Source organism: Nannobrachium achirus, assembly GCF_963921795.1.
Source record: "Nannobrachium achirus genome assembly, chromosome: 12".
NCBI lineage: Eukaryota > Metazoa > Chordata > Actinopteri > Myctophiformes > Myctophidae > Nannobrachium > Nannobrachium achirus.
In genome coordinates, this window is record NC_137832.1 from 27,175,587 (window position 1) to 27,199,822 (window position 24,236).

General features: G+C 43.7%; 1 protein-coding gene across 1 annotated transcript in view; it reads left to right on the forward strand.

Moving 5' to 3' along the window:
- Nucleotides 1-3,709: 3,709 nt before the first annotated feature.
- The window catches only part of pdlim2 (PDZ and LIM domain 2 (mystique)), a gene marked incomplete at its 5' end in the record, with an annotated part of 45,372 nt that continues 24,845 nt past the window's right edge, over nt 3,710-24,236 (forward strand). Inside the window, 5 exons of the mRNA XM_080738371.1 lie at nt 3,710-3,805; nt 7,217-7,368; nt 13,185-13,254; nt 15,270-15,421; nt 18,342-18,405. Coding sequence (XP_080594497.1) covers nt 3,710-3,805; nt 7,217-7,368; nt 13,185-13,254; nt 15,270-15,421; nt 18,342-18,405 — 534 coding nt within the window. The remainder of the gene's footprint in view (nt 3,806-7,216; nt 7,369-13,184; nt 13,255-15,269; nt 15,422-18,341; nt 18,406-24,236) is intronic.

The window sequence follows — 24,236 nt, forward strand, 5'->3', positions numbered from 1 at the left end:
GCTAATACCAGCATGAACTGAATAAAATGGTATTCTGAATCATAGGTTATAGCCAAAACAAAGGAAATGCCAGCATAAAGTCATGCCTCGTGGTTCTCCGGGTTTTGGCCTCATGTCTAGCATGGTTTCACTTTACACTTTTCCAAGCAGATAAACTGTGGCTGTGACTTATTACCTGAACCCTTTACTTCTGTAAATGTAGTGGAAAATGTAATTTCCCATTTTCTCCTAAAAGCTTAATTTGAATTAGCTACAGCAGGCAGTGACATATTTCCTCTTTAAACAATTTGGTGACCACTGCCCAGCCTAGAGGGTTTAAGGCTAGCTAATAACATGAATTCTGGGTGTGTATCGTTAGGCGTTTCTGTGTGCCAGGCAGCATTTAGCTAATTGTATGAATTATACAAGGTGGTACAGCAACACGTAATTGAATCACATCCCGCATTAATTAATGGGATGGCATCCTGAATTCCATCAGAGAACTGCATTGCTGGATTGATGGTAGTTGTGAATTACCTGTTTATGCTTGACATTATAATAATCTTAAAACCGTAGTTGATGCCAAATTGTCTAATTTGTCTGACTGTCAAAATAGTTTACACGCCAATTTCTGAAGGATTAAGCTCCCATGCCGAACAAATTAGATCAGTGGAGCTTCTCAACCAAGTATTGAGTATTTTCTTTTTACTGCACCATATTATGAGACTGTCCAGATCAACAAGGACCTGGATAGGCAATAATCATTTCTAAATTGATGACAATCATCAGAGATACTGTAGGATAGCCTTGTGATCATAGTATTTATGTCTAACCTTTTCTGCCAACTCCAACTTAGGTTAGCATATTCATACCGTTGGTGCGCACAGAATTAGAAGTGTACACTTCCCTGTGTTTGTGCATCCACACAGATGGACTAAAGCAGACCGCTGGAGCCTATAATTATGCACCCAGCTACGTAGACTACTGGAGAAAATCGAAATACCACAGTGGCCTAGTACGCAGCGCCACTATCGTTGCCAATTATCAATTTGCCATGCATAATCTTTTCTTGCTAATTCTATGTTTATTAGCCAAGAGACGTTCTGTTTATGGGGAGTATTTCACTCACCAGGAGCCTGTCCACATTTGTTTGGATTTGGGGTAGAAATCAACCATATTTGAGATGATTGTCATGAGGTCTGCCATATCCAGAGGCACAGGAATGACATCTCTCACCACATGGTAGTCAATGTCGACTGTCAAAATACAGTTCAGATGTTGGATATTGTCAACCCAGGCAGCAGCTATTGTGTACCGAATCATAACTCCTGATACTATACAGAACCATCCTTTCACTTTGGTGGCAGCTCATTCTTTATATTGACTATATCATAGGGGTGGGCGATATGGTGATAAATATCGTTGAGACGATACAATGTCTCCACGATATGCCTTTTCAGAGGTATCGTATGTATCATGATACAATTGAGGGAGCCTTGTAAGAAATCCTGTTTAATTGTTAATACAGAGATTCATTGCAGAATTCAATTTAAACCTGCGTTTTGGTCTAAATCAGTTGTTCTCAAACTTTAAAATGTCAAATGTTAACTCTGACAGTATACAAATGAAACCAAATGGACCCGTAAGGGTACATTTGATTTCATTTGTATGCTGTCAGAGTTACATACTTGTAAAGTTCAATTTAGACCTCTCAAAAGGAACCCAGAGAGTCTAGCTTTTGTCAAGTAACTTGAAAAATAACCATAAAAACCAATGTGAAAAAGAATCGTGATAAAATTCTGTATCGTGATACAGCTTGGGAAAATATCGTGATATTGTATTTTTCCATATCGCCCACCCCTACTATATCATACTAATTTTTTTTACACTCGGAAGCAGACTGCCTGGGGAGCAATAGCAGTAAATTGTATCGCAAACCATATAATCTAAAATAAGCCCATAATAAGAAACATTATTATAGATTTACTTGGCACATCACTTAAATGCGTGAGTACTTGTATATTGCAGTAACGGCACGTCTTGGCATGCGTTTTCTTCGTCTCTAGAAGGAGGACATTTGGATTTAATGAAACTCTGGCTTTTGCAGGCACTTTAGCAATGTTAGTCATGTGCCTTTGGTCTCAGATTCCTCCCATTCCTATTTGATGTGGTTACACAAGCTGTGTCAGGAGGACTTAGGCGAGTGGAAGTGAAGCGTTTTAGGAGATAAAAGGCGGCTTATGCAAATAATAGCACTTTTCACCTGTTCACCTGATATTAACATGAGCAGCAGGAACTCATGACTCTGAGATTCCAGACACACACACACACACACACACACACACACACACACACACACACACACACACACACACACACACACACACACACACACACACACACACACTGTACAGTATGTCATCGCTGTCGGGTCCAAAACTGTTACTTCTCAGGAAAGGGAAAACATAACCTGTTCCACTGGATCCAATCATTGATAATCTTGTTCATTCTTTTTGATTAATTAGTTATGTATTCAAAAAACCCACAGACAGACTTAAACACTTTGTACTTGGCGTCCCTCCCTATTTTGGGCATATCATTATACTGTAGGTGAACATTTTCAAAAGGTTCAAGACATTTTAAAATGAACTCAAATAGCCATAGGCTAGTAATGAGACAATTGGCGCCTGGAGACAGACATGTAAAAGGCCCACCTTCCCGCGGTAAGCTGACTTTGAGTCAACAACAGCATAATAAATCACCTGTACTTCAACAGGATTTATAGCACACATTAAATGGCCTACAATTAATACCAACAGCATTAACTAAGACATGCCTTCACCTGCATCTCAACATAGGAATTAGCACAAGAAGAACACTCAAAACCAGCTCCTGGCAAAATAATCAATATCTAGTTTATTGCCCAAATCGTGTAGGGTACTCAGCCCCTCTAAAGACCTACTGTATAGATAAACGGACTCACCCCAAAAAGACTACTAAAATGGACGTTTTACAGTATGACTTTAATAGAATAAATACCAAGGAAGGTTAGGCAGGAACAGACAACACCCGGAAGTTGACACACCATGGGACGCCGCCATGACACTTTTTGGGTGGCGGAAGTGACGAAGTGCTCATAGACGCTAATGTTATTTTGGGTGGCACTTCCGCCACCCAAAGTGTCATGGCGGATGGCCATGGAGCCTAAAATGACGTTGGTGACTGTTCTTGCTGAGACCTTCTTTGATAAATACAAGGATGTGAAATTAAAATGACTTTCAGTTAGGTTTAAATTCATAGCTCACAATAAAATACATTTGTTTGTCCAAAAATAAAACTTAAAACGTGTGTGTGTGTGTGTGTGTGTGTGTGTGTGTGTGTGTGTGTGTGTGTGTGTGTGTGTGTGTGTGTGTGTGTGTGTGTGTGTGTGTGTGTGTGTGTGTGTGTGTGTGTGTGTGTGTGTGTGTGTGTGTGTGTGTGTGTGTGTGGCTAGCAGTTAGGTTGTACTGTTAAAAGGGGGGGGGTCTTTCGCAGCAAGTGGACTGACATTTAAAAGTGTGTTTCTTCTTGGGAACTGAATCCATTTTCTCTATTCAGCATTAAACTGAGAAAAGAGGGCTTGAGCGAGCACAGTTTCTGACCGACATCGACATATTACATTTTACTATACTCGCTTTCTTGTCATTTGCTCCTTCTGTCTTTTATTCCCACAGGGTTTTGACCTGATCACATGATGGAACTGACAATGAACCTGATTGGCCCTTCCCCATGGGGCTTCAGAATATACGGAGGAAGGGACTTCAAGAAGGCCATTACAGTATCAAAGGTAATCCCAAATGGCCTCGTGAGCTGCCGGGCCTGCTCACATCTTATCACACTTTATCACACATATCCTCTGTTTCTGTCAAAACATAGCCGATAATGACATGCCCTGCCAAATCGACTTCCTCAATGTCTGCAGCACTGCCTCTATGCAGTCCTTGTGCTTGTTTGTGTTTCGCAGGCTCCTTCATACCTGTTTCCTCCACTTCCAAAGTGGAATGGAAGTAGACTACATTAGAAGGAAACCAGTGATTGCTGTTATGCTCGGGTTGGGGGGTGTTCCTGATTCCTGAGTGTTGATGAGTGTACTGTAAATGCATGCATGTTTACATAGAGAGAGACCCAAAGAATGCGGATGCACATTATAGCTGCCTCTGTTCGTATACACACACATGCGTCTGTACTGTAAGTTCATGTCTTGGCACATGTGTGTTGTTTTTGTCGCTCTTCTTTTTTTCCTCAAATCTGTATTAAAGAGGAAGATGGAACCAGCGGGGAGGAAAAGTGGGACTGAGTTACTAGGGAGGGGGCCTTAATAATTCTATACTTTGGCTATTGAAAAATAGCTGTGAGTTTGCTATTTTTCAATAGTTAAAGCACAAAATAATGGGTTAAACCCCCTTCCCCTATGAAGAACATTCATGGGGGGCCCGCACTGAATCCTTGGAGCCAGGGCCCAGAATTTGGTGCGACACCCCTGGATGGAACAGAAGAAGGGAAACATTTCCACTGGGAACAGACAGAAGACAGTAAACATAACCAGGAAACCCCTGGCAGACTGGGCCCTGCATGCCTGTGACACCCTTACTTGCCACTGTACATCCTTCCCCTTCCACATCACCACAGCCTGGAAAAATCCAGGCCAACGTCCCCGGTAGCTCCTCAGAATGATGTAAAACCATGGCAGGGTACCGCTTCAACTGGGGTCACTTCAAAAACACTTATTGTTTACCCCCCTTGACAATTTATGTTAGCAAAACAGGTCATCTGATGACTAATGGGCATTCCCAAGTCATTTTGGTCCTGCTATCCAGTAAACAATGTCAGCATGTTTCCTCGTCTCAAATATCAAACGGTCCTGTGAAGTGACAGGGATTCAAACAGCGAGAGAAACCTCATCACCAAGAGAGGGTTGTAAAACGCAGTTGGAGAGGCGGTTTTGTTTGCCCACCCCCTGCTGCTTCCTCCTTTGGTTAGACAGCTTGGCTTGGGCCATCTGAAGTGGTTGGTGCCTTGGCACAGAAACGGCATGTATGCCCTCTTTCTCATCTGCCTCAAAGATAGCTTGCCTCCGTTTCTGCTAGGACACAGGCCCGGGAAAAAGAATCCCACAGCTCTTAGTTTATGTGAAACCAGGCGAGCCCTGATCAGAAAAGGCATGCACTATTGTGGGTCGCCAAAGTAATGCTTAATTACCTCTGGAGTGGGCCCACAGACGTGGCACCTCTGTCCCCCTTCTTTACAAAATGGACAAACTCCCAGTTGACTGGCCTTCTCTCTCCCACATAGAGATGGGACGATATGAAAATTTCATGTCACGATATTGTGACAAAAGAAATCGCGATTTGCGATAATCAAAATCCATTATCTTGGGGCGGAACATTCGCCAAAAAATAGCAGATCTACAAGCTCACAACGCGTCGCAATGCCAGCTTGTAGATCGGCTATTTTTTGGCAAAGACATTTGATAAAGAGTGAAAAAAAGACGGTATCAAGTACGTATATTACAAATACCTTTTACCAAAGAGGGTTTAAGTGGTACTGGATAAGCAGCTCGGCAAATAAAAGGTGAATTGATCCCAGTGCATGATGGAGGACGATATCACGATAAATTAAATCTCCACGATGCGATTATTGCGATAACAACGCGTATCGTCCCATCCCTACTCCTACAACACATGCAGCCATTTTCCCTGTAGAGAAGTTAGGAGACCCTTTCATTCCCATTGATTGACTCTTTGTGTGTTTTGTTCTGCTTTCTTTGTCGTATTTCCTCCCCGGTTTTAATTGTGGGGGAAGCCCCGCTGATGGCAAATGTCACGCTCTTCTCTGAAAGAGCAAGGAGCTGCGAAGTCAACAGCCTCATAATTAGTCTTTTGTGTTTGTATGGTTGAGTGTGGGGTTTTTACGGGGTGGCTCTTGGCCAAGACATTTAAAGCAAGGGTTGTCTGTACAGTATGTCTGTCCACTCATAAGTAGACCAATCAATGCTCATGCTGCTACATGCAGGAGTGTGACATTGTGAAACAGAAGCACCTCCAAATACTTTAGTTACAATAGTTCTTGTGAAACACTGCATGTTCACAAACTCCACAAATCGTAACATTGATCGAAAACAAAGTTCAGACAGACAAGGGAGATTTTATGACATTCCTCAGTTACAGTAAAGCCTGATTTATACTTATAGTAGTCGCACGTTAGTAGCAGATCTGCAAGCTCACGTGTTGTGCTGTGTCGCGTTGTGAGCTTGTAGATTGTGTGTCTTCAGTGTGTGGCATTATGTGCAACCAAATATAAATCGGGCATTTGTATGAATTAGTTTAAGGCTGTTGTGTTTTGGTTCCCTTATGTGGAAATCCCTCCTATGTAGACAGCGGTCTGTTGGCTTTGACCTGTGGTGAAGCTAGGGGCAAAGGTCAGACCCTGGCAGTCAAACCAACAGCTCCTCTCTCACTAATGGCTTCTCCCCGAGGGTGTCATGAATCCCCCCAGAGTTAACCCAGTACTTACCTGGTTCCATGTGTGTGAAGAGCTATCGTGTAACTGTATGCTGTTTTGGGCATTACACAACGCAACGATATATACCTCATATAATAAATTCTATCTGCATCTATCTGCATCTGAGACTATAGGTAACGGTGTGAAGGAATGTTTTGCTGGCCAACAGTGACTCCTAATGCATCACAGCATTGTTTCAAACATTTCTTGCATTTCGTGCATCAGCCATTATCAAATAACCTGCATAATAATAATAATGCATTTTATGTATAACACACTTTACAATCTCCAAGTGCTACTGGGTTAAAAGCATGGCATAAAAATAGCATGCAGGCAACCAGTCAATTACATGGGACCCAACTTGGCTAGACTAACGGGTCAAATTTAAACTAGGCAAAAACAGTGCAAAGACAAAAAACAAGGCCCAGGAATAAAAATAAATGCCTTGTTAAAAAGGTAGGGTTTTAGTCGATTTTTAAAAGCATCAGTTGACTGTGGCACTCTAGTGAGAAGTCAGAAGATAGTATAGTCAGATAGTAGGCGCATAGTCAGAAGATACGCTGCTGCTTGCGCTTGCCAGATGGATTGCTTCACTAAAGCATCATGTGTAGGTAGACCCCGTCCTAGGTTAGGTTTCAGACTCAGGGGGTAACTGAACCGTAGCTCATATACCATTTTGTTGTTGTTTTTTGGACAGGTCAACGAGGGCAGCAAAGCAGAGCAGGCAGCCCTGCAACCCGGGGATGTCATCCTGGAGATCAATGGAGAGAACACAGCCGAAATGCTGAACGTTGAAGCCCAAAATAAGATCAAGAACTCCAAAACCCAACTGCAGCTGCTGGTAGAGAGGTACGTACACAGGGCCCGCAGCTGTGGGCATGCAGAGACGTCTGAGCATGGATGTTTACATATTGATTCATTCTTGCCATGGTGATGGTGCAGGTTATGCTGGGGCAGCAAGCTTGCATGCATAGGCTGGTTCCTTTTCATACAGTTTATTACATTGTGGTAATAGACCATATTAACACCATATGAGTCCCGGGTTTGTGGCAAGGTCCACGCTCACCCAAGCCTCGGTCTCTGTTTCATATGCTGTTTTTGTCTTTTACTTACTTACTTTTTTTTACTTTACCACCCAAGCTCCCTACTAACAAACAAGCAATGGTGATCAACGTAAATGCCAATGTGTATCGGATCTACGATGCCAAAACGCTCTGTTCCCATGCCATCGTCCAGTTAATAAAGTTCGTGTTGAGGTTTGCCAAGGCGTTGTTTAGATGGCAGGCAGCTGCTGGCTACTAGAACAGCTTTCCTCCTAAATGAGACTGGCCTCTCCTGGCATTTTGATTAAAGGTCCTCTTTATATTCTCATTCCTTGTCAAGTACAGTAACCCCCCCCCCCCTCTCTCCCTCTCTCTCTAACCTCTATCTTTCTATCTCTCTGTCACTCACTATCTCTTGCTCTCTCTCTATCTCTCTCTCTCTCTCTCTCTCTCTCGCACGCACGCACGCACACGCACGCACGCACACACACACACACACACACACACACACACACACACACACACACACACACACACACACACACACACACACACACGCACACGCACACGCACACGCACACACACACAAGCACACTTCCTCCTTGGATACCCTCCGTCCATGTGAGTGGATTTTTCCCTGCTGACCTCATGTCTCCTTCATTGCCAGAAACAACACTGTGACTCCCTGCCTGCCCAGCGAGACAATGGCACTGTGTAGCACTGCAGTGCAGTGCCACATCCCTGGGCCCACTCTTTATAGAAGGTCTCCAGTGGCAAGGACCTTAATGTCACCATCTTCAGTGGCAAGGATCTTCATGTCAATGTCTCCATTGGAAGGCATCTTCATGTCTCCATTTGGCAAGGATTTACATGGCAATGTGTCCATTGGCAGGGATCTTAATAGGACTCAAGACCTTCCACGCCAATTAACCTTGCAATTTTTTTTGCACTAATAGCCCCTAATATTCATTTAGCCAAGTAGTGTTTTGACTATTTATTCAGCAGCTGGTTGGCAGTTTGTCCCCATGAATAGAGCAGTGCTGTGGGTATTGGAATGGCATCAGAGCTGCCATTGCCCATCAGAAATTCAGAACAGGCGGGCAAATTAGCCTGTCCTCAGAATAGGATGGTGTTGATTTAAGGCGTGTCTGCCGCTAAATACAGAGGCACAGCTCTGGTGTTGACACATCCAATAACCCATTCATCCCAGACGCTGCCAACTGCAGGCTTCTTTGTCACACAAAGGAACTCCACTATCCGTGTCTTGTCATTGATGCTTTTTAGACGGGCTTGGTTCTCAGCGACGTCTGTGGGCTTCATTGTCCATTGACCCCTTGGGATGATGTCATCTTGACCAGACTGGGAGTTCTCACTCTGTGATCCTATTGGTCTCTGTAATGAGATGGCTCTTTGCAGCTGCACACATCTGAAGACCTCTTGGATATATATAGTGTGTAGTTAGTCGCACACTGGAGATCCCTCTTTTCTGTTGTTTACGTCTTGTGCAGTGTTGCACTGTACTCTAATAGGGCTTCATCTATCCATTATTACCAGCTTGCAAAGCTGGTCTACAGGTCGTCAGTTACCTACTGTATCTACAGTATGCCAAATTGCCAATATGTCCTAGTTTGCAGAAACGTTGCTATCCCGGAATTTATATATCTGTTCTGTGCTCTCCGGAGAAGATAGGCCAGTATTTTCACCTTTCTATGGTTAGGTGAAAGGTGACGGCTGGGTATTCCTTATGAAAGGGCTGTTTATAGTTCTGTATGCTTGATTTTGTGTAAGTTTTGGGTGAGAGAGTACGTACAGTAAATGCGTCGACGTGCATACTTCCTCTACGGTATGTACGTGCCGACCGGCTCTCCGCTCCAATTCTGCTCCCGTTGGGGCCGCACGCCACATTTTTGCGCCTCGCAGCACAGAGCAGAATAGCTAACAAAAGTGCTATAGAGCAGTGAAGTGTGACGTAATTTACACATCCTACCTGGTTCGTGGTTTTCTTCCCCAATTCTGAATTCCCATAGACCTTTTTCATATCGTGTCATATAAGAACTGTGTTCCAATTATAAACAAATTATCTCAGCGGTTTGATATGAAGAATCAACTGATGGTGAGAAAACGTTAATGTTACTGTCGCCGAATTAGTAAGATTTTTGCTAGAAACAGACTGAATCAGATATGAGTGACTGACTATCATAAACCATACAGAGCCACCTCCCTAACAATATTGCGGTGACCGTTTGTTTATTTTTGGACCACAATGCTTATATGAGACGATTTTAAGATGACTCAATGTTATTCTCCATAGAGAATTACTTCCGTGGAACCGGGGGATGAGTGAGTCACATCATGACTTCGCTGTTCTATGGAGGTGGTTCTGAACGAAGCATTTAGCCAAAATAATAGAAACACAGAATTTCTTGACCCGACGTGATGTTTAGTAATAAGTGGTAACAGTCTGGACTCGTTCTGCTGTCTGTCGGCAACATTACATCGCGGTCTAAATGTAACTCCGCGAGGGTACAGATTTAACCACATCGATCCGGACCCGGTACCCTCTCGCTCCCCTGGTAATTATATCAAAAACACACATACACACCCGCTCATATATTGAACATAATTCCCAAGTAATAAATGAGCCGCTGAGATGAATCAGCTCTTCTTGTGTGCCTCAGCCTAATAGCTGTCTGTCTGGAGACTGGAGAGGCGGACCGACCTGTGTGTGTGTGTGTGTGTGTGTGAGAGTCAAGGCGTCCTCTTCACGTGGTTGCAACGACGTTCCTTTTTTCCCATTTGGGTCCCATAGTTTGAGAACCGCTGTCATAGAGGTATAAGAACGATATCTTTTCACTCTTCTTGCAGAGGAATAGTAATTTTCCTCACTACTGCCCCTACGGTTGACAACGGTTGCGGGTACTTCTTGCTACGGACAAATCCAGTATGTTCATTTGGGAGGTGTACGTAATCGTTCGTGTACGGACCTTAATCATACGGGAGAAATACGGGACAGGGAGAAAAAATGGACACCAAACGGACCAAACAGAATAAATCTCTCTCGCCCTCCGTTTCTAATGTAGACCTGCGGTCCTTATGTAATACTATGCATGGTACTTAACCTGTGCTAAATCATCTGCTGATGTACAGGAGACCTGTAGCCAGATGTCAGAGATCAGTCACAACGGTGAGCACTGCATTGAATCCAGGCTGCCTCTCATTGTCTGGACTGAAGACCACAACGTTCTCCTGTGTGGGCCTGCTGTCCAGTGTTAGCTACTGGAACCACTCCAGACCACAAGTAGAATTCAACACTTATTATGCTGCGATGAGCATTTTCCGATTAGGCCAATTCCTAATTCAAAGCAGCCAGCAACCTTTTCTGCCTGGCCTTTTTATTATGCCAGCAATGTGCCAGTACAGTAAGTAGTGTCTCATGACACTGACTGTAAAGAGAGTTTTCCCTCTTTTAGACATCATTTCTTTCTCCATACAGTACATACAAAATGTACACGCTCACTATGAAATGAACACTCATGGGTTTGTAGTGACGACCGGTCCTCAACCTGGGGACCGAGGAACCCCCAGGGGTCCTATATGGAGAAAATATTTTCACAATGTTGTCCTCCTTTCTTACATGATTTTACAATTTGGCCAATTTGGTATTAAAATGTCTTAAAGGTCCTTAAATTGTCACTTTAGAAATGTGCAGATGCCCTGTGTACCGTACACGTATACTGTGTGTAGAACAATATGGGGACCCTCCTTGGGTCCCGACCCCCAGTTAGGGATGGGACAATAAGCGAGATTATCGTTTATTGTGATAATAAACACTCACAATAATCGCATCGTGAAGATTTAGTTTATAGTGATATCGTCCTCCGTCGTCCTTCACTATGATCAATTCACCTTTTATTTGCCAAGCTGCATATTCGGTACCACTTAAACCCTCTATAATTGCCAAAAGGTACTTATATACGCACTTGATACTGTCTTTTCTTCACTTTCTACCAAATGTCTTTGCCCAAAAATAGCCAATCTACTAGCTCACAACGCATCGTAACGCAACGCATTGTGAGCTTGTAGATCTGCTATTTTTTGGCAAATGTTCTGCCCTAGGATAATGGATTCTTATTATCGCGATTTACAATATTATCGCGATAATAAAAATCCATTTCTTTGGTCACAATAATCGTGATATGACATTTACATATCATATCATCCCATCCCTACCCCCAGTTTGGTAACCACTGCAGTGTACAGTATGAGGGCCCAGAGCCACTAGAGGTGTTTCTGGGCGATTTACCGCAGGCATCCAGGGCCTTCCTGTGTGCCTTCCATTACCCCAGACTCAACCAAGAGCCAGGCACAATCTGGCCCCGCAGCCAGTACAGGGGGGCACTGGATTTGTTTATGTTGGCCTCCTACACTGCCCACATTTTCCCCCTCCAAATTCAGTGATGGAGTTGCTTACGGAATATGCTTTTTTATTTAAGAAAGCACAGTGAAAAAGGAAAAAGGCCCTGGGTGGAAACATGGAAGAGCCGTAGGTGGGAATAGTTCTTGGATGAAGGGCTTTTCATTTTAGGATTTTGCTGTACCTGTTGTGTGCAGTAGAATCCAAGCAACGTACTTGTGGTTATGCTCCCCAGCACATTAGCTGAGGGGGAAACTTGGACATGTTTTTCCCTCCTGCCTGCGCTTGAGAAATGATCCTTACTTAGCATTCATCGCAACACTCAGCTCTACGATACTCACACAAGATATAGTCTGATTTATTTCCATTTCGACGTGGCTCCACAAAATCGGTACATTAGCCATGACAAGTTAATGAATATTGTTATAAACGTGCATGCAGTATGTGATAATATCTGCTTCCTGAGTTGACTTTGGGTCTTATGTTTTTGACATTGTGCAGACCTGAAAGATTCCGGCTTCACCCCCCACATGGGAATGAAGCTGAGATGTATCAGTGTTTGCATTTAATTGAGCAGTGGTGTAAAGTAACTAAGTACGTTTACTTAAGTACTGTACTTAAGTACAATTTAGATTGTGAAATTAAATTACAATTACATTTTGTGATTTACTTGAGTATTTCCAAACTCCAATATCTTTACTTCTATTCCACTACATCCCGGATCCAAATATTATACTTTTACTCCACTACATTTATTTGAAAACTTTAGTTACTAGTTACTTTATAGATATAAATTATAATATTATAAAACCTACAGTACATAAACCACTTCAGCCCTATGTTATACCTATGCTATTTGAAAATAGCTGATCCACAAGCTCACAACGCGCCGCAATGCGACGCATTGTGAGCTTGTAGATCTGCTATTTTCAAACCGTTTTACTTTTACTTTTGGTACTTTAAGTACATTTTGACACCAACACTTTTGTACTTTTACTCAAGTACATTTTTAATTCTGGACTTTTACTTGTAACAGAGAACTGAGTATGTCTACATTGCAGTATTGATACTTTTACTTAAGTGCAAAATGTTTGTACTTTATCCACCACTGCCTAAAAGATTCCGGCTTCACCCCACACATGGGAATGAAGCTGAGATGTATCAGTGTTTGCATTGAATTGAGCCCTGTTGTATTTCGATCCCTTCAGACCCGAGCCTCCCAGTCCTGGACAGACCAATGGAATCAGCACAGCAGAGCAGCTCACCGGACGCTTCCAGGTCAGTGCGGGTTCTGAACACACATCTGTGCTGATGTACTCTGTGAACACTGGCTTCTTGTGTGTTTAATTTAGTTTGTTTTATTGGCAACCATTTGGATAATGGAGAGACATTCTTCCGTACACTAGTATGCCCAGAACGGTGTTTCCTACCATCACTGTTGTTAAACGACTACATCTTTGTGTCCCTGTCCTAATGGGGGTCTGTAATTGGTTTATGCCTTGGAGGCAAACAGATTCAAGTGTCTGCTTCTCCTTTCTCTCATTATTTCTTTATATGAAGAGACCTGTCTGCTTATGAAGGATTAACAAGATCCAAGAGAATGTTATATGTCAGCGCTGGTTCCTGTGTTTTATTGGGATGTACTGTAGGACCAAAGTGGAGTCCCATTGGTAGCACATCAAGAATACAAGCCTTAAAGCTAATGTGTGTGACTCAGACTGTCATCAAGCTACGTGGTGGTATTGAATAACGATTCTGTGGGCCTGGTTTCTCTTATGTCACTTATAGACATGACTGTTCCTCATAACCATTTGACCTTTGAAATAGTTTGTCAAGGTCTACTCTGCATGCATCTGATTCATTATGATACGATACGATAATACTTTATTGTCAGCTCACACTGAAATGTGTCTTGCGACCCAGCAGCCATGTATGCAACACATATGCACACATTTGGGGCTAGTCCCAGTTGTCCGGTGTCCCAGTTGTCCGGTGTCCCAGTTGGGCGGTGGGGGAGCCTTTCCAACAGACTGTAAAGCAAGCGATCTTCATCCCATTCATGCGTTTATCGTGCGCTTGCCCAGGCCTTACGGCCTGGGCATAAATATAACGATTGCATTCACCACGGCTTCGCAACTCGCGCGGCCGGCGGCCGCTCTTCGCGGGCACTCGCGCCTGCGGCGCTCGGGCGCGAAGAGCAGGACCAAGGTCTGCTGGCCTTCGCGCCGCTTGCAATGTCGTGGACAATAACTGTGACATATAACCATTGTATTGCTCATCAGTACGGTAGGAGAGCCCGTTCGTACATTTGCCCCTGTTAGTCCACTTCGCCGTCGCCGTTCGCCCAACTGGGACACCAGACAACTGGGATTTTCCCCACATTTGATGTACAGTAACACAGAGAACGAAAACAAAATTGCATACATAAAGACAGAGCAATGTCCACCGCTCAGCCTACCCCTGGCCAAACTCCTGGTTAAGCCTCAAAGTGGACTGATGGACAAAGGACCTCTTCAGTCTGACCTTACTGTATGCTGGAACTCCTTCCTGAAGGCAGCAACCTAAATAATGGCTAATGTTTTGAAGTGATATTCCTTGTCAACCTTGACTCAACATGACTCATTATCATGTTAGCAAAACAAGTTATGACAGTTCAAACCTTTTGTCTGCCTGTATCTACAATGAGTGTTTGTAGACACGTTCCACGCATACACACATATGTATGTACTGTATATGTGTTTTTATAGATAACATTGCCTGCAATCATATACAGTATGGCGTAGATATGTATATACAATACTCTACTGAATGCATCCATTCTGTACTGTATTCACATATTTAGTACCATATTATTTCCTGTTTCCCAGTCTTTGACAACACTCAATATTACTCTACTTAAGCCCTTTGCACACAGGCGCGTTTATCCGCACGGATAAAACGGACAATTTAATTTTTTCAAGAAAACAATGATTCTCTACGACCTCATGCACACCGGATCCGAATTAGCCGTGCGACGAGTGGCTGCGGTCGTGCATTTTTTTCTCGATTGAACCCAGTTAGATTTGTGCGTCTTGTCGCATGCGGTAAAAAACTCATCACTCCTTTTATGACTCCTTTTGGGATCCGCAGCGCCGATTCCTTACAGCATTGCACACCAAATCCAAGGCTCATGCAGCAAATGAAAAAAAACACAACTGTCCTGTGTGCAAATGGCTTTATGCCAGTTAAGCTTAACTCTGAGTCTGAACTAAAGTGAATTAAACTAAACTAAACTGAACTGTCTTGTCATGCAGGAGGCGGTGCTGGTTAGTCGAGATGAGAACCAGAACTACAGAGAATACACCATCTGCAGCCCTGCCTCCCTCTCTCCTGGGCCCTACTCCCCAGAGCCCCCACCCAGCCCTGATGGCAAAGTAGAGATGCTGTCACCAACCAGCAACAAAGGGTACTTACTGCTTTTGTTCTGTTTTGTTCATTTGCACGGTGAAACAAATGATTAAGAAAAAGAAAGAAAACTGGCGCAAGGCGGTGCAAACGGGCAGCGCCTCTTGCCATTGCTGTCTTCCAAACGTTATCTAAATACCAATCTTGCGCTTATTTAGCACACATCTTGAAATGAGGAGCGGTCTGGCGCTATCAGGGCGCATTGCTATCTTAAGGCGTCTCCGCATCAGACTACTACTACTGACTACTACAGACTGGCAGTCGAATGAAGTCGGGAGATCAGTCGTTTGAAAGGTGGGAAAAACAGACGGCACCGACAGACGGTTACTATAGTGCTCAAAAAGTAGTGCCGTGGACAGTGGTGGCCTGTGTTGGTTGACGCGTCACCGATGATGGCCAAAGAGATATGGGGACATTATGTATGAGTTTTTATAACTGGTGGGGGCGGGTTCACAATACCTGGCTGTTACAGTGCCATTACTTATCTGATGTTATTAAACTACAGTAGTGTGCTACATGTTATCGTTTGACTTGGAAGTAGAATGTTTTTTGCTTAGAGGCAGACATGAATGCAATTTTTCAGATTTTAGATAAGGCCCAGGGGCATTCATTGTTGAAAGTTAAGAGATTAATGACAGTCATATATTTGGTTTCATGTGTGCCTTGATGTTTTGACGCATGTACTTGTTACGGGGGTGGTGAGGGTGATGAATATATTTTTAGTTCAATAAATTATCATTAATGGTTATACTTTGCCCTCAATACACAGACAAGGTCAACACAGATGTGTGCATAGTTGACCGGCAAGGCACCAAACTTAGCTATATACGTAATTATCATTACGTCATTATTATCAGGGCGGCAGTGGCTCAGGGGTAGCGTTGCCATCTTAGAACACAGGAGGGTTGGGGCGCCCACTGGCCTACTGGTCTGGCGCATACCACTTAGGCATTGCCAAATAGGCATGGATGCCTGCCGGCGTCGCTGGTTCAATTCCCGATCCGGACGACCTTTGCTGTGTGTCACTCCCCATCTCTCCCCCCATTTCCTGTCAGTCTACTGTCCTATCAATAAAGACATAAAAGCCCAAAAACAAATCTTAAAAAAAAAAAAAAAAAAAAGAACACGGGAGGGTTCCTGAAGGGTTCCCAGTTCGATCCCGGACTCCCCCAGAGTTAGTGTCGAAGAGTCCTTGAGCAAGACTCTGAACCCCCAATTGCTCCGGGTGAGCAGGTTGGTGCATTGCATGGTTTCCTCCACCATTGGTGTATGAATGTGTGTGTGAATGGGTGAATGCAATGCACAATCTATGTAACAGTAAAGTGCCTTGGATAATGGCACAATATATAAATGCACCATTTACCATTTATCTTTGTAAGTCAATCAATTGGGTATAAATGTACTGTAATGTTTCCGGGTCTGTAAGTAACGTCTTCACCTGGAACTCATGTGTGTTATTTCCTCCTATTATGGCGCCATCGTAATTCGTCTGACCAGTGTTTTGTCACTGATATTATATAGAGACCATTGGATCCCATTTAGAAACATGACTGTACTGTTTAGACAGGCACCGGGTGGACCGCATGTTACAATAAGTGCTCCTTTGACTCCAAAACAGGCCCAGCGTGAATAGGTATGAGCAGGGGCGTCAGAAGGGGGGGGGGGGGGGGGGAATTGGGACTGAGTTACTAGGGCCCAAGGTGGAGGGGCCTACATTATGTTATACTTCTATTGAAAAATAGCAGATATACAAGCTTGTAGATCTGCTATTTTTGAACAGTCATGAAAATGTGTGCAAATCTTTGAATATGTATTTTTAAGCGAACATTTGTAACACAAATTTTGCTTCTGGGGGGTCCCTGGAACTAACTATTTTGAGATGGGGGTCCGTGGCCAAATACATATCATTTTGGGGGTCCTTGACATGAAAAGATTTGAGCACCACTGACATAGAAACGTAGGTTTAAAAAAAAAAAAAAACTTAGAAGCAAAGACTCAAAAATAGCAGATCTACAAGCTTGCAGCGTGTATATCTGCTATTTTCAATAGTTGAAGCACAAAATAATGCGTTCCCATGCAGTCTTAATGGGTTAAACCCCCTCCCCCTATGAAGAACATTCATGGGGGGCCCGCAGTGAATCCTTGTACCCAGGGCCCAGAATTTGGTGCGACACCCCTGTTTGACTCCAAAACAGACCCAGAGTGAATAGGTACGAGAGCGACAGACAGAAAGTGGAGCCATGGGATTGTGCTGTAGTAACAAAGGATATGCACAGGATATCACATTCCACTGTTTTCATTCACACCAACAAAAGGCCAGAATGTGGAACGTTCACCACTCTTTCACTCTGTATGCCCTTTTGGAAATCTCATGGGTCATTTTGTACTGTAGGTCACAGTTCAAGCCCCAAATCCACTCTATGCAGACTGGAAATGGTCTGCAAATAAGATCTGAGGCCGATTCTGTATCAGTAGTTCTCGCACTTTCAAGATTTTTCTAAAATCTAAAAGAATATATATATATTAATAGCTAATGCTAAAATCTAAAATAACAGATGTTTTAATGGGTTACCTACACAGCCCTACTTTATACTCCATGGAACGACAGTGTCGCACACAAGTAGAGCAGCAACAGCAGATCTACATGCCCAGAACACGTCGCATCGCAGCGTGCTGTGAACTTGTAGATCTGCAGTTTTTGTCCGGTTGAACGTTTTTAAAATGTTGTACATCGGCATTATGCCATCATGTGTAAAAAATGGCATTGAATATTGTGCTGTATCTTTGTTGTATCATAACAGATACATTTATATCAATAATCATAGTAAAGACTACTGTAATTTAATTGAAACCACAGCGATTGCTCTGAATCGGCTATCGTACACACAGTTGATTGACTCATGTTTCCTTCTTTTTCATAGCATCCAGCTGCGTCCTTGGTCTCCAGAGGAAAGGAGTCACAGGCTATCCAGACCGCTGTCACAGGTCTGTCTCCTTTTGTTTATTTTCTCATAATTTCACATGTTGTTGAAGCCATTTGGACCAGATTGTATAATGGGTGTTGATCTCACAATACTGCAGATTTTGAGTTTTATGACATTGGCATTATTTATGTTACTGTCCTGTCCCTTAAAATGATGACGTGTGTCTCATACGGTATGATCCGTAACAAATGAAGAGAATCCCGCAAACTGTGTGTACTTTCAATGAAAACATTAATTATAGAAGAAAATTATAATGTTTGGTTCTCAGACCTTCATGGAAAAGCCTTGATTTGACTGTGAGTAATCAGGAGACGTATTTTTTTCTGAATTATGGTACAGTTACTGGTTTGGGATGGTAGGCAGTGCTGCCATTATGTAAACATCGTTTGGATGTAGAATTTCACACAAATGTCATATGTGCCCGCAAATTCATTCTCCCATTCATTGTCTATGGAGCTGCAATTCCTGGCCATACATCAATATGACATCTCTAATTAGAGCTTCAGTCCTCTTAGTACTGGCTGTGGGAGAGGACTATTCATGTTGCCGGATAACACTGGTATCCTCGTCTGCAGGAATACTATTTTTTGACTTTGGTATTCCCATTGTAATGATTTAGTTCATATTTGTTGTTGACAATATTTTGAGGCTAGAAGAAAGGGAGGATGCTGGCATGGCAAGGGGTGTATAAACTGAAAGGTCAATGTGACATTCTGTTGAACAACATTCTGGCAGTGATTAGCTCTGAGACTACTGCAAAGATGAAAACCATTAGCTTTCAATGAAACAATGGCCTTAACCTTTTACTGGTCTGCATGGAGAATGACTCATTAAAGTATAAAGACCCAATCTGGGATTGTTTTCAACGTATAAATTAGTTATATTCACAATCACATACATTCTTTGTTAATTGTTTTGCTTTTTTGATATGTTTTGTTCTTTTTTCTTCTTCTTTTAATTCGATTAGTACAGTGGAGTTTGACAGGGAACAGGGGAGAGAGGCAGGGGGTGGCACGCAGCAATGGTAAGCCTGGCTCTGGAATCGAACCAGGGACTTGCTGTACGACTGCAGCAGAGCATGTGGTACGCGCCTTAACCACTAGGGCATCGGCGCCTTAGAGAGTTTGAATTGTAGATGAACTGTAGATTTCCAGATGTTATTTGGAAATGTCTTACCCACCATACATCAAAATATAAGTCTTAGTCAATCACCAAGGCTAGAGAATGAAAACATCTCCATTGCTATTCTTTATTTTTGGTGGGGAAACCCATTTGTTTACATTTGTACCACTTCCCTCTGTCTTTCTAAAATTGTTAAAATATGGACTTGGGTTATCTGTAGATTGATGCTCTGCTTATTTACTGCTTATTGGAACTAGACTGAGGAAGAGGGGACAAGGCGTCTGGAAAGACTTCAGGGACTTATAGCGGGAGAGAATGTTGTGGGAAAGTTCATCATGAGATATTTCAGCTATGCCTCAACGCTTGGTCTCAAGCACCCGGCCCACTGAAGGCACAACATGGGACATGACGACGGGACAGGAAAAAACATACAGGACCTTTTAATGGCTCAAGGAATTCCAATCATATTTTATCACTACTGTAGGACGTTTCATGAAGTTAGATAAATATGCCCCCTTTGACCATGGGCTTGAACTTAAAAACATTGACGTTTTCCATCTAAGGGGCTGCTTGCTGTCTTTTAAGAGAGATTTTGAAACATCTTTTAATTGGCTGTGTGGGAACTGCTTTGTTTTTGTTGTTTACACGACATTGGAATTCAGAGCCAGAATTGCAAACTGGACCGCTTAGAACTGCAGCTTGCATCAGCCTAATTTGCACCTCTTGCACAATGAGTGGAACAGACAGACCAGCCTATGACTTGACTGGGTCCATTGCCAAAGGATCCAGTGTCAAGGTCACCATTATTACTTTGCCCTAACACTTTTGGCTGATCTCTTAGTATTCTTTGTTTTGCACTGCACGAAAGCGATCGAATCAGTTTCGACACAGATAAATCTGCTTCTGGCGACGTGCATTCATTCATATACAGTCAAAGATTCCTCCTTTTATAATGTCTGTGATTTAAAGGCTAATAACAGTTGGATGTGATTTAATTGTGCTTGACATGTTGTCTCCTTCCAAGGCTGTTTTTAAGGTTGGGGGTTGGGGCTGGGGGGTTTGGGGGCTGGGGGGGGGTTGCACAGATGGATGTGAATCAGCTTCCTGACCAGGCGGCAATGTAGACGGATCATTCAGTATGACATGAGAGGGTTATGAGATGTTCAGCGGGATGCTTTTTCAAGTGCTTACATCCCAGCTGAGCCTAGCGCCCCGGGCTGACAGTAGAGTGGAGCCTATTAGGGATCTATCTTTTTGGCTGAGCGCCTTATCAGAACGCCTGTGGGAGTGCACCATGACTGTCTAGCGTGCTCCTTGGATGTCTGGCCTGGCCTTACATGTTTGTGGTACTTAGGGAGGCAGGTCGGCCAAAGGGCCATGAACCTTTGCTTAGCACTCCGGGGTGTGTGTGTGTGTGTGTGTGTGTGTGTGTGTGTGTGTGGGTGGGTGGGAGGGTGGGTGGGTTCGGGGGTCTTCTGTTTTCCTGCTTTTCATTTTAAATAGCATTTGACTCTTTAACCTCATTTTGTCGTCGGCAGTGTTGGAATCCATATCCTCTGGGAGATGTTGCATTCCTTCCTTCTTCCCCTCCACTCCAACATCAACTTGACTTAGCTTTTCTCTTTTTGGGCCGTTCGTTCAGTGGCTTGGAATAAATATCCACTAATCTGTTTCTTTTTGAGGAGGAATGCTGTCTGAAATGTCGAAGCAGTGTTACTTGGACACTCGCACACAGATGGATTAAACCGCCTGCAGACCACAGCATCCGCTATGTGTTTTCCTTTCACCACTAGGGCTTGTTTTGGAGGGCTCCCTCTGTTCTCTACAGGCCGTCGGCCTCACTCTTCAACAGTGTCCCAACAACCTATTGTGGATGGGAGTGAAGTTTTGGCCTGAGCTGCATCTTCTGCAGGCCACCTCCCTTGTTAAAAAATTGAACGACAAACATTAGTCATGACGAGCCTCCTGCCCAGGGACGTGCTGGGCCCCTGATTCAGCCTGGGAAAAAGAGTTTGAGAGGCCCTCATTGCACGATATAGAGAGAGATCTCTCTATAGCGCTGCTGCTACTCAAAAATTTGCCATTTCAGATCATGACAAGTGACAAGCCAGTGGGCCAATTACATGAATTATATTTCATCGTTGTCAGGTGGAAACCTTGTATGTCCAAAACCGTTTGTTTTGTATTTATCATTTAAAAAATGATTTAAACTAGTGAAAACAGTTGCGAGGCGTTGTGTGCTTGTAGATCTGCTGTTTTCACTACTTTTGTGCAATGGCCTTGTATGTTGAGACGAGGTTTCTGCCCGACAGTGACGATTTACTTTGTTGGCCGCCCAGAACCCCAAAATGAAACGAAGGCAGACATTTTATTTTTATTTTTTTCCTAATGGCCGGCCTGAACCGGCCGGGAATGAACCGGCCGTTCGGGAGTTGTCCCGCTTTTCCCAATGGCCAGCACGTCCCTGCTCCTGCCGTGGTGGTTGGATTAGCGAGTGGAGGCCTTTGCGAGAGGTTCAGTGGGGAAACGGTGTCGAGCCGTGGACACGTCACAACTGTGTGCTGTGCTGCTGTGCTGGCTGGCCGGGCAGCAACACAGTAGCCCCAGTGAGATGTGCAGGCTGAGGGCCTCCCTGACAAGGCCCTCTGTCCTGCCTGAGAGGTGCAGAGTGCTGCTGTATCAGGTGATCTGCGTCTCTGAAAGGCATCGCAAAGGGCTTTTCCACCCCTGTTTTGGCTCCCTGAGTGAGGAGAGAGGGATGCGCAACAGGATCCCCCATTTGCCCAGGGTGTTGGGTGTCCTGAGAAAATGCCCTGTACAATAGTGGCTGTGATGGCAGGGAAGGCTTGCTGTTGCTTTTCCTTCAGGACCACAAGGCTGTTTTGTTGTGTGATGGAAGCTGGAGGAGACAGGGTGGGAGTCAGGGGGATGGGTGAGTTGAGAGTGGACACTAGGGAGGCCCTCTGCCATTCCCAAACTGTACTTAAGCCATCACGCCCCTCCGCTGTGCCCCAAGGCTGATCTAACACAGCAATGCCTCTTTGTGGCAAACCCAGAAGTCCAAAACTATGAACAACAGCGTATGCATAGTGACTACAGAGATTAATTGTACTGGAAAATATATTTCGTTCTGTTAAAGATTAACAAGTGAAGTACTGTAGTGTGCTGTTAACAAAAGAGGAAGCACATTGCATGACTTGTAATTTGTAGTACTTTATACGGTGGACTATAAACTATATTTTTATAGTTTGTAGGATCACTCAGTAGTGTGATTTTACAAGACGACTAAGAAAACTAACTATCATTCACACAATTCAAAGTCAACCATTGATATACTGTACAGTAGCGTACTCAACTTCACTACTCTAGCATCAAGGCCGATCTCCCGCTGCAGTTCTTCCCCCCAGCTCCACCTGTTTAGCTCTGCTTTTATTTACAATACCCTTGGGGATTATTTTACCCCTGTCCAAAGTCTAGTCTATGCACATGCAGCAGTGAGCCATAAAAGCCTATCAATTTGTGATTTGTCCTGATAGAAATGCACTTCAGTGAATACTGATCTTCTGATGTCAAATGTCCCTTTGGGACAATAAAGTCTTGACCATGACCTTATCTGTCCATGTGGATTAACATGCTTCGGGAGTCAGTGATTCATTCAAACCTTTGCATGTTAATGTGTACATATAACAGACAACAAATCGTTTCCATTTCTACCACTTTTTCGAGTCACGTGTTCAAATACTGGATTCTGATTGGCTAAATTCCGGAGGTTATGAGAGAACTACTGCCGCAAAGTTGTGTGTGAGGACTTGTCCGAGATCAATGAGCCTCAGTGTACATCCGGGGACTTCAGGAGGTAGTCGGAACACCTTTCCCCCAACCAACAAATGACCGTGGCAACGGTCCTATGTTCACTAACGTGCATGCTATAGTCGCCGATTTATTTGGATCCAATGCAATCCGCCAACTTTAAAGCCCCTTTTCTCTGAACCTATGCCTTTCTGGAAGCGAACAGCCTCTATTTACGGCCGGAACGGTACTTCTAACTGACGTTAGCTTAGCTGTAAGCTAGACGCATGGATTAGTATGGAGTTGGCGCCATCTGTTGGTGAGTAGAAGATGTTGTTGGTGGAACTATCTGCTGTCTCGCGGAAGTTTTATAGGCAATAATGATTGTAACTTAAGATCCTTGCAAGTTACAACTATGTGTTTTCTTTCATGTATAAGGGAAAAAGTGGTAGAAAAGCTATTTACCACTCGGGGTCGGACATTATGCTCTGATAATGTCCTGTGTTAGGGTGTTATCGGACTCGGCTTCGCCTCGTCCGATAACACCCTAACACAGGACATTATCAGAGCATAATGTCCTCTCACTCGGGGTAAATTGCTTACTTAATAGACTAAAGTCCTTGCGATTTTATCAGGTTCAACATTGTCCTCTATAGTCTCATATTATGATGGCATGACATGACTAGCTGTGTTTATGGGTTAGCACAGTGTATCTTCTGGCTCGAGTCGACACCACAACAACAAAAAACAGGGCCATCTAGAGATTCCTGGAAGCCTGTTCTTGGTCTGTAGCTGAGCTGGAAGGCCCACCTTCAGGATTCACTGCAGAGCAGAGCATCTGTTTATAACATCAGGAAGTGACCACAACAGAATCCCTGTTGGGGGACAAGCAGGGCCAAAACCAAACTGCTTTTCACGAGA